Source organism: Corythoichthys intestinalis, chromosome 3, assembly GCF_030265065.1.
Source record: "Corythoichthys intestinalis isolate RoL2023-P3 chromosome 3, ASM3026506v1, whole genome shotgun sequence".
NCBI classification, from domain to species: Eukaryota; Metazoa; Chordata; class Actinopteri; order Syngnathiformes; family Syngnathidae; genus Corythoichthys; species Corythoichthys intestinalis.
In genome coordinates, this window is record NC_080397.1 from 23496509 (window position 1) to 23508538 (window position 12030).

At 38.0% G+C, this 12030-nt stretch overlaps 1 protein-coding gene across 6 annotated transcripts in view; it reads right to left on the reverse strand.

The window, feature by feature from the left end:
- Positions 1–12030, reverse strand: part of LOC130913315 (rho guanine nucleotide exchange factor 28) — a 65365-nt gene that overhangs the window by 18245 nt on the left and 35090 nt on the right. For 5 of the 6 annotated variants that reach the window (XM_057831816.1, XM_057831815.1, XM_057831814.1 and 2 more), the window contains 8 exons: positions 10831–10911; positions 9457–9499; positions 7925–8048; positions 7178–7307; positions 6913–6968; positions 4049–4106; positions 2052–2193; positions 1640–1764 (listed from right to left, as the gene is read on the reverse strand). In XM_057831816.1, coding sequence (XP_057687799.1) covers positions 1640–1764; positions 2052–2193; positions 4049–4106; positions 6913–6968; positions 7178–7307; positions 7925–8048; positions 9457–9499; positions 10831–10911 — 759 coding nt within the window. The remainder of the gene's footprint in view (positions 1–1639; positions 1765–2051; positions 2194–4048; positions 4107–6912; positions 6969–7177; positions 7308–7924; positions 8049–9456; positions 9500–10830; positions 10912–12030) is intronic. The other variant, XM_057831818.1, reaches the window with a different exon arrangement.

Sequence of the window (12030 nt, forward strand, 5' to 3'; positions counted from 1 at the left end):
TTTGACAAAGATCAGATCACATTTGATGGGGATTTTATGCAGAAATGTGACACATTCCAAAAGGTTCTGATACTTTTTTATACCACTGTATATATAAAAGGAATTTCGCACTAGAATCTGGCTGTATTTTTCCATTTCATAGTTACTGCACCCAAAACAATGCATCAGGGAACGCTCACTTTTTTCCAGCAATTAATTGATGACCATGTCTAGCCTTGTGGTTCTGCACTAGCTAGTACATGTTGACAGGACGACAGAACGGTCACACGGCAACGAGAGAATAGACAGCCTATGGATAGCTTGTTGGCAGACTGCAAAAATCTGCAGCTCATTCTGGGTGAGACATTATATTGTGTTTGGAGAGATTTTAGTGGGCGGGCCAATGCAACTGAGAAAGAAAGACTAATTAGAATCTCATTTTATTACTAGGGCCTTTTCTACCATGTTTTTGGAAGCATTTTCATCCAAAATATGGTTTGCTATCATTTTCTGTGTTTCTACAGGTATCAGCAAATCTCATTTAATGCCACTTTAAACTAATTTAATGCTCATGCCCAACGGCAGATAGTTTCACAAAGAAGAATTGTAAGCCTTAAACAATGATTTTTAAATGGTTGAAAATAGAAATGCAACTTAAACGCAACAAACAGCTTGATGCAACGTCTGTTCCAGTGAGAACACAAGGCTCAGGAAGGCCATACATGCATGGAGGGGAGCTTGGAAAGGAACACGAGCAGCCGATGGGTATTACCTTCAGCCCAAAATTAGCAACCAGAGTAGCTACTGTTACATAGGAGTGAGTCCTAGGCTTAAGATAATGTAAATCTTATAGGAAGCAAAACTGTGAAGCATAAACACTAGAGTTGTCCAATATAATCGAGGAGCAGACAATATTGGCCGATAAAATCATTTTAACATGACATCCGATAATATCGACATCGGTTTTGGGCCAATATGCATGTTGCCTTCAAAATAAATCTAGAAACTTTCTGCCTTTGTACAAGGGCTGGTCACAGCTTAGCAAGGCAGTTATTGCTATATGTTAAGTCCACGAGTGCAAATATCGGTATCTATTTGATATCGGTATCGGATTTTTGGAGTTGGACAATATCGGGATATCGGTTAAAAAGTCATTATTGGTCAACTCTAATATTAAACACCCATACTCTCACACAAACTCATCCAGAAAAATGAGAGTACAATCATGAAAAAAACTACAAATCAACCAAGGTTGAAACTTAGTGGATTAACTTTAGTCCCCCCCCCCCCCCCCCCCCTTTTTTTCAATTCAAGGCATTTTCCTTGTCTCCCCTCCTCAGAGTACAGTATTTGACTTTGTGATCATTTAAGCCATGGGTGACCCTGTTTTGCTTTACCGGTAATTAAATTATGTTTAAAAAAATAAATAAATAAAAAATAAAGTTTTTTTAACTGTCAGGTTTACATAATTTTTAATGACTCGGCCATTTAGTTTAATACCTTTTAGTGCTTTTTTAAGGCCTTGATTTTGACAGAATGCATTTAATGCCCTTTAATACTTTTTAATGACCCGCATAAACCCCAATTTTAAAGTCACTTCTTGAAGTATTAGTATTTCATAGAACCTTTAAGACAGTCAAACGTTTAAAGCATCACTTGCCCTGTGAGATGATTGGTGGGTCAGCTGAAGTAGGAGTCGCTGTAATTGGGGTACCCTCGTCAGACGGTGAGGTGTTATTTGCAGAAATAGAATCCACCTCCATTCCTGCTGTGTCACTCAGCCGTCTGTGGAACAGAAGAGAGAATTCAGAACATCCAGGTCGCCACCTTGTTTTTGAAGTCTATGGTCTTGACGTCATTTTCCCCAGTATAACCCGCATTAACATTTTTAAGAATTTCTTTGTGAAGAAATAATCACTAATTGGAACGGTGGCATGAAGTGGTTTACATGAAAAGTGTGGCTTAATGTTCAGAAATACAGATCATATTTGTACTTCAATTTTAATATGGATACTGGCATAAAATGTTAATACAGAGAAAAAAAACTAACAGTAACTAGCTGTAAATCTTACCTGCTCTCCAAAGAAACAGAGAGGCTTTTGGAGAGAGGGGTGTGTGTTTCTCGCTTTTCTTTGGTCATTGTTATAAGTGATGAAGAAGAGGAAACTGACGTGGAGGCAACAGGAGAACAGGAAGAGTTGTCTTTCACATAACCTGGAGGAGACAGCAAGACAGAATGTTACTCATTGCCAATCCAGAATGGTAGGTGACCACAAAAGATTCTAATTAAGCATTGAACATATCTTATGAATGTAGAAATACTGTACATTGCATCTGGAAAGAATTCAAAGCACTTTGATTTTTCCCAAATTCATTATATTACCGCAGTTTTCGGACTATAAGCCACTACTCTTTCCCCTCACTTTGAAACCTGCAGTTTATAGTCCAGTGTGGCTTATTTGTTGATTTATTTGGGTTTATAGTTAATACTTTATTTGACGTAATAAGACCATCATAAGACCGTCATAATTATTAAATGACAATTTCATGGGCATTAATGAATGTTAGTTATGACAGATTTCATTAAGTGTCATCCGGCAAATTTTGTCACAAACTCCATTTATGTCCAGAGATAATTTGCCCGATGACACTAAATGACATCTGTCATAAGCATTCAATAAGGCTCATGACAGTGTCATGTCATAATTATGACGGTCTCATGACACCGCTGTCAAATAAGGTGTTACCGGTTAATACAATTTGGTGTAAATATAATACAGTGAGGACAGCTGAGACTTGCAGTCCTGTGCAGCTTAACTATGAACAAATGCCGTTTTCGTGTCAAATTTGGTGGGTGGCGACTTATAGTCAGGTGCGCTTATAGTCCGAAAATCATGGTACATCTTCATTCAAAAATGGACTCCAGCCAAATTTTGAGCTTCCTAGCAGAAGACCACCTTTATATGAAAAATAGTTGCACAAAGCGTTACAGCATGCACATTTTTAGACCTCTAATAATAGGGGAAAAATTATGTTTAAACACAAAAAATGACACTGTTAATTAGCGTAGCCATTTTTTAATGACAGTTATACCCGCGCACATAAACTCTGATAGATTCGTGCACAAGTGCATGTGACAATGGGCATTACTGATGTCCCATGGGAGGGCGGGCAATCTAGGCTACTGGCACTTGATTGGCTAAAATAGGCATTAATAAAATGTCTGCCTCCATGTTAGGTAACCACTCCCTGAAAATAATGGCTTTTATTTTTGTTTATCTCCACTGCTACACACCATTATTTTTGTTTATCTCCACTGCTACACACCATAAAATAAAGTTCTGTTTTTTTCCCCCCATTTAATAAACAAGATTCTGTTTGATTGGATGCGCATGATAAAGATGTTGTTGTGTTATTCTTAATAAAAAATATATAAAATATAACAATAAAAACAAATGTTTAATTGAAAAAATATATATACAGTATGTACTGTATAAATACACACACATTATTTATTTTAAAAAAATGCCCATTATTATTCACATTTTTATGTTTGTTAATTTTTTAAAATATGAATTCTTAAAGCTTAGAATTACAAAACATTTATTTGACAATATTTATTCTGTAGTATTGACATTCCAACCGCCGGTATGTTTAACGTAATGAAGATTAAACACCAAATTAAATGTTTAAATTAACCTCTCTACAGAGTAAAACGCCTGTTCAAAATGTTAATAATAATCTGCTTTTGGTCTAAAGAAACCCCCTTGTACTTTATTTTCACTATATAATCAATATTATCTCTACTGTGAATTCTTTACAAGACACACTTTATATTGTCACTCACATGTGCTTACACACACATAAAGACAATCCAGGATGGATCCCCCACTGAGGGAGATTAAAATTTAACTTTTTTAAAACTGCAGTCAGGCAAGTGAGTCAGAGAACAGGGTAAATGGCTTACTTTCAAAAACAGGGACACAAGGGAGTACAGAAATAAAGAGTGATTAAAAAAAAAAAGGGGGGGGGGATAAGTGAGACGAGAGACAAGTAATTTCTGACTCACTCTGTGGGAGAGACAATGTTTTGCTTTTCAACATCAATGCATTCTTCTCGTGCAGCTTCTGAGGAAACATGTCATATTAACTTAAGTTGATGAACAACATAGTATTACCGCATTTGATATGAAACAAGTATCTGGATGTTCTTTATATTGCATCACAATGGATGAGCTAAGGCCTGACAAAGCACATTACAAAACCCAACATGCACGAAGTCACTGTTCCTATTTTTCACTGTTCAGAACGTCACATCATTCCAGGAATTCCTTTGGTCACCAAGTGTTGGACCTTATTTTTCCAGGATTTTTAACTGCTTCCCCACCAGCCCAGCTCAGCAACTGATTTATTTCTTATTTAGCATTTGACTTTTGATGGGCGTTGCAGTGGAGTGAAGGAAAGGGAGACAAATGCTTTGGATGATAATGTTTCAGTGCCATTGACAACAACAAATGTCGAATCCATTTGAAATGAAAGGGGCTGATTATTGTCAGCCCTCCCAGGTCAAATGGATTCGATGTCTATCGATGTCAATGGCAGGCAATAAGTAATGTTCATTGACTATGTTTACATGGACAAATTTCCCTTAATCTGATCATTTTTTGGATTAAAATTATGATTGGATGCACTGTTTTCATGGACACTTAAAATATTGGTCCAATTAGGACTTGCTTGTTCATGTATCAGACCTTCGGTCGGAACAAATTATTTTGTCATGCACAGATTGCTGCTGCCGTCATGTAGTGTCGTAATAACGGTAACTATCGGTTAGAATTTTACTAAGCAGTATTACTCTAATTTGCACTTCTTTTTTTTTTTTGACGGCACCATAATGATGTATGTATTGTGCTAGTAGTGTATAAAACTCCTATTTCTTAACCATGTGTTTGCCAAAATGTTCAGTTACAAAGAGACTGTATTTTGATGCATTCTCTTCTTATAGTAGATTAATTAATAGGTAAAACAGTTATGCCCACGCAACAAACCAAAATGAAGTATGTGTGGTTTTTTTTGCTGCGAAACCAAAGCACAAGAACAGGGTGTACTTGTAATTACCGATGTGATAAGACAAGATAAGGCTTTCCCAGAGCATGTGGAGACAGCATGACCAAATGTACCAGAAATAGTAATAGTAGAAGCCATACTGATTTCCATGTCACAGGCATGAAAATGGGTCTGGGTTTAAAAGGTGAGAAGGGTGTGAAGGAAATATGTACCGTTACACTGTACAACTAGGGCTGTCCCAAACGACTAATTTTCTCCCGATTAGTCAGCCGACTATTTTTACGATTAGTCGACTAATCAAATTTTTTTTTTTCCTTTTTAGCAATGACATTTTTGATCACGCGTATTAATTTACAAAAACATTTTAGAACACTTAAAGTCTATTAAAGTACAAATAAACATGTAAATAACAACAATAAATCACAAATAAACAATGAGGTCAAATGCTGATAGCATTAACTAGTGCAAAAGAATGGAATGCAAACAGATTCAGAACACTTACTTCGCCTTTCCAACATGATTCATAACAATTCTTAAAAAAATATCTAGCTTTAATATTATATTATACTAACTACATATAATAGTATTATAATCATTGCCAATCAGATTTTTCATAAAGGGTGTCATTTTAAAGCTATTCTTAATGTAGAATCTGAATTCTGAAGTATGTGGGATTAACTCAAGAAATCGTTATTTATATGACGAACATGACTTGATTTTATTTTTAAATGTTCACCGGAAGTACGTTCGCTAAACTGCTAACAGTAGGCATTACACTCCGCAAAAAATGCTCTTTTTCTCATTGCATGTGGTGCCAGTAATATTTTTTTCTCTTTTTTGTGTGTGTTTTTTTTCGTTTGCAAATGCTGTTAACCAGCGATTTTTCATGTTTGAATTGTCACTTTTTAACTGCAAGCTTGCGTTTTGGAGAAGACTGCCAATGTTTGATAGCGGGCTAAAGTAGGTTGTCTTTTTTCCCCATTAGCCTCAATGTAGCAATGCTAACATTTATAGTGTGTTTAATATAGATGTGTTTCCTTATTTGTATGTCTCAACTTGAATTCTACGGCGTGTTGATGACCAATAAACATCTGTGAAGGAACTGGAGTCTCATATGCCATCAACACGCACGTGTACACGCACGCACAAATGTATGCACGCACGCACGTGATGATAAAACGCAGCCATGAAAATTATCGCCCTCATTTTTATTTATCGTGCGATAAATGGACTCACTGCATATTGTGACAGCCTTAGCAACTTCAATAAAACATGTCGTTAGTTAGAAGGACTTACATTCTGCCAACCTGTTATTGTCTCCTGTCGTCTCCCAAAATTACAACTTAGTAACGGTGCTTTAGGTGTTGATTCACGGCCGACGTGCAGCCAAGCTTGGCATTGAAGACACAGGACACAACAGTGTACCCTCACCAAAAGGTGAGATTTTCATGCAAAACATTGCTCCATCCATTTTGACATTAAACATTAGCGTTATTTCGTGTAGTTCCCCATTTTTCCACCATTAAATCTTTCAATCTTTTAATATCTCCAACAACATGTTCATCTTGGATACATGCCAGTTTAGTCTGGCGTGCATGCTGTCTTCCGCTTAATCTGCTTCTATTAGCATCCGGGAATAACACAAACGCATAGACTGACATCACAGATATGTGGCGTAAAGATGGTTTGTTCCAAAATGTGGGGGAAAAGTATCTTGATCAGAACGGTCTGGCTCAGGTTAGAATATTCCAACTTTGGTGTGTACATGAAGCAATTTTATTCCGATCAAGCTTTTTAATCCGAACAAAGGTGTCCATGTAAACGCAGCCATTGTTTTGAGAGACCAGATTAAGTCAATGATGGTTACCTTTCCGCATGGTGCAACGGAGTCTCGACAGTTCTTGTGGATGTTCAAAAAACAGTCTACACACAATAAAAAGACAAAATCCTGGTCAATGTAATCTTGTAACTGATAATAAACAAGTAAATGGTGTCTAGATGTCTATCAAAACAGTCCATCAATGTTGACTTCGCTAGGAGGACGAAAATTGAAAAAAACATGACGACAGCATGTGCTCAGATATTTACACCAACCTTGACATGAAAGAACAACAGCGTCGCAGAATACTTACTGGAGCACTGCAGCAGCTCCTTTCCAGAAACAGGCTTATCACAGGCCACACAGACAAAAGGACCAGACGGAGATGCAGGAACGAACTGGTGCCCATTCACAGCTCCGCTCTTGTCCTTCCCGTCCTTAACCTGAAAAGACACTTGGTAAAGAACTTGCATTTTCTTGTAAATGACATTTACTACAGTTGATAGTTCAAGAAAAACAAGGAGAGAAGTGGCCAACTTCCTGCTATACACCTGCTGAAGTGGTGTTATTTGGGATAATGGGCTTTAAGTGAGCCTCTCCGTTAACTTTGTTCTGGTCTACGGCTTCTGCTGTTGTGGCGCTTCATCCTTGGGGGAGCATTAGGGAGGATTCCGTTGTGTGTGTGAGCGAGGAATGTTTATTTTCCTATCAAACTGTACAAGGAAGACTGAGAGTTCATGTTTGTTTGCTCAACTGGTCGTGTATATGTGCTCGCATGGCATCATGCTCCGAAACACATGTTGTGACCACGGAGAGTATACTACGGAATGTGTTTTGGTCCCTTATGATGTTCTAGGAGGTCTGGCATTATATAAGAGGGTATTTTCTGTGTGCTGTTTTTAAGACTTGAGGAGAGGGAATTTTCGCTCTCGCCAAATAAAGGCACCCTACACAGACCACGGCTACCCGGCGTGAAGCGCTACACAGGGACATTGCTTAATAAATGCAGGGGTGAACCTTAAGGTTTTAGAATAAGTTTCCATGGCGGCAAAGTCTTCACCTTGGTTTTGTTGCGCGTGCTTGACATCCTGCTCTTGAGGAAACTGAAGGTCCGGCTCACTTTGTACTTCTCTGACTCCACTTTGGATGGAATAATGTATTTGTCCCACTCTTCATCCTCAATCCTGTTCCGGTGTAAACATTTGTTAGTTGTCAGACATCTCATCAGTGGCGTTTGTGAAGGCCAAGATGCAAAACTCATAATATTAGTTAAATCTATTAATGACTTTGGGTTCTAGCAATCATGCTGAGATAAAAGAATGTCCAGTCTTCCAGGACTCTGCTCTACAGACTCTCTTGATAACATGCTTGGCATGCTATGGACTCTAGTGGATGCTATTTATAGAATGACCTTGGTGGGATGCAATTAAAAAAAAATGTCAACTATTAGCAGCAACTTAAAATTAGTTCCATTTGACACAAGACAGACATTCATGGCAGAGCGTGAAGAAGAAAATGACATGCGATATGACGTCAAACCAATAATGTGGCCTAAATTTAGAAGTCACAGTGGCTGTTTATATGTGCCGAACGGATGCGGTTAATGAAGCTACAGGTATTGTAAAACCATGTTAAAAAAACATCGAGCTGCACATGCATGACTGTGAGGCCGCGTTGGTGAACACGTACTCTTTAAGGAACTCTGTAAGAGTGAGGTGTTGGAGCGATGCGCTGCTCTCCTCCTCTGCTGACTGGGCCCGCTTACGGAAACCCAAAACCCTGCATAATGGATATAACACACCTCATACCAGGCTGTTGTAGTGTTTTTTTTTTTTTTTGGCAGGTTCATTTGGACATTCAAAATGTTAACTCATTAGCTGACATTGATGGCGATAGACGTCCAATCCTTCTAAACTGAACTCCCAGTCAAAGCAGATTGGACGTCTATAGCAAAAACACGAAAATGATTAAAGTAAAAGATTCAAGTTCTTAAAAAAAGGCGGTTTTTAGTAAGCAATTTGTTATTGTGTGGATTATAATATCTTTGAGGTAAATGATGTAAATGATAGCACGATTTGATATCTATCTGTATCTATATATCTAAAATGATTCCACAATAAGCAATGCATGGCTATTAGTGGGGAAAATGCATCATTGACTAATGAGCCTGTGACACAAAACAATGACAAATTTACAGCAATGAATATACAGTGTGTGTGTAAACAAAACATAAAATGGGTGCACAGTAAATGAAGCATATGACGTAGCACATTCATTCATATTTTACATGTGGTGTTAAAATGTTAAATGGTCAAGACAGGGATGTTGCTATTTACTCTGAGGTTATTTTGAGGTTACAATCAGAGCCTATACTGGCTCTTTCCAACAGGAAGTATGTCACATCCTGCCCCGTAGGACCCAAAACACAGATTGACACTGAGGTCTCACACGCTGTATACATAAAGGCAAAGCCATCAGAGCTAATGACTTACTGCAGACCAATAGTGATGCCTAAAAAGGTATGTTTTGATATCAGAGTAAAGTCCTACATAGCCCAGTGGATCTTGTCTCAGCTTATACCAATAGGGTTACCTTTTTTCTTTGGAAGTCTCAGTCAGGTTCAGCACACTCTGTTCTGAAATGTAGAGTGTCACAGAAAAGAAATGAGTGAGTAAGAAATAAATATGTCATTCAAAGGAAGGAGGCTATTACAAACCTGGTGAACCCAAAGCCAGAGGTTGAAACTGTGTCATCCCAATGGCAGGACAGTGAAAATGTCTAAATGCCATACACCCACACCAGGCCAAACATGACACCGGGGTTTTGTTAAGGAGAAACGGACGACATTAAAAATAGAAAAGCAAAACTAAGGAGAAAACCCCATAATGAAGCCTGCACCAAAGCTCCAAGGCCATGATTTAATAAAAAAAAAAAAAAAAAAAAAAAAAACCAGTATTTATATTTTTAAATTTGAGAAAATTCATGACATCAGGCTTTAGGAAGTATTCAATCTAAAACCATTTATATTTGGATAACAACAGTTGTGTTATGAACTAGCAGTCAACAGTTACACACTAAAATAAAAAGGAGATCATGAATATACATTTTTTTGGGGAACGTTTATTATGTGCCATGAGATTTTTCAAATTTTAAATATTTGCCTTGGCCCAAAAGCTGCAAAACATTTTATGGAAATTATCTTCATGCAATTCGTACCCAATATTACACCATAATAATACCACGATGACATTTGTGTGTACCTCACCAGATTTTCCCCTATTAACTCATTGGCTGCCATTGACAGTAAAGTCATTAAAACTGTGAGGGATAGCATTGAATGGTCATGTTTCAGTTCCATTGACAGCGGCAGACGTCCAGTCGAATTAAACTGGGAAGGGCTTGCAGCAATCATTTTCAGTTAAAGGGGCAGAAAACACGTAATATAAATGACCTTCACGTACAAGACAGTTGGCTCAAAGTACTTAAGTGAGAAAAATACTTTGAACTAACTGTCTTAAGTGAGAAAATAGCAAATTTTTAAAAAACAAAAATGACACTGCTTCTGAGCACAGCCATTTGGTGAGATCAGTTATACCCACGCATATATGCAATTTTAGAGTTGACTACAGGTGCATGTAATAATGCTTATTAATGACATTACAGGGATTTAATTATATACAACTCTACTGGCATTGATAATTGATGTTGGGCTGCCACTTTCTGGAAATACTGGCTTTTGTTTACATTTTTCTCCAGTATTACACATCAGAAAAAATGAAAATCTGTTTATTCAATTCATTAAACAAGATTCTTTTTGCTGGGATGCACATTCTAAAGGTGTTGAGTTTCCCTCTAAAACATATTTGATCTATGACCGTCAATGGCAGCCAATGAATTTATGAGAAACCCTTCAAAGCCCACAGAAACTCCCGCCGGCGTCATCTGACTTCTCTCTGATGTACTTACTAACTTGGTTGAGTCGAGAGAGTGATTTAGAGAGAGATAAAGCCTGAAGTAGAGAACGACCACCGCTGCTGAATGCGCCATCTACACAAGATGATGCAGGCCCTTAATGCTGGACACTAACATATGCTCAGAATAAAAAACAACAGTGGTATTTAGACTTAATATCCAACTTTTTTCCAAAATTTTAAGATACAGTGGTACCTCTACATACGATCGCTTCGACACACGAACTTTTCGACATCCGACGTAAAATTTGACTCGCCATTTGTTTCTACATCCGACGACATGCTCGAAATACGACGACAATGGCAGCACCGCAGACGAATGCACGGCGGATTTTCTTGTGTGACAAATCAACACTGGTGTCAGAAAAGGTTGGTACAGGTGGTGAAACAAGGAAAAAGTTGACGCTTACCTTCTAAATGAAGATGCAAATGACAGAAAAATATGAGCGTAGGGTGGGCATCCGTGAAATGGCTCAACAATACATCTCCACGGTCCTCCTCCGACCATCGTTCGCCAGTCTTTATAAGTTAAGCTGACAATTCTTATTGTGGTAACATCTCCAGAGAAATCGCCAACTTCGCCACGTTTTTATCATTTATTTCACAATTTATTCAAAACAAAAACACCTTCTGTCTGCCGCAATTGACGGTGTTCTCAAGAAAACATTCAAAGTGAAAGTGAAACTCAAGCTCACCGGTCTGTCTCTGGCACGTCAGCCCCACGGTGCGTCTAGGGTCAGCAAAAAACGTCCGCCACATTAGAACCCGATTCGTTACATTAATACAGGAATTATTATTAGGGCCCGAGCACTAAGCGTGCGAAGGCCCTATTGTTTTGCAAAGGATTTTTTTTTTTTTTTTTTTTTTCAGGGCAAATGAAAACGGCCAATTTGGATGCCTGAACATGCACGAAAAGTCACCAAAATTTGCACATACGTGCGGAAAATTGTAAATTTCGATAATTTTGCAACGTTGCAAAAAAATATAACAAAATGGCTCAGTGGCGCCCCCTTGAAATTTTAAAATTGGCCTATAACATTAGGGTCTGTCAGCGTAGAGCAATGAAATTTGGGGGGTCTATACCTTGTCCAAAACCGCTCCAAAAAAGCATTTACACCCATATTCCAAACCCAACAGGAAATCGGTTATTTTGGATCAAATATGACATTTTTATCGATTTACAGGGTGCACATTT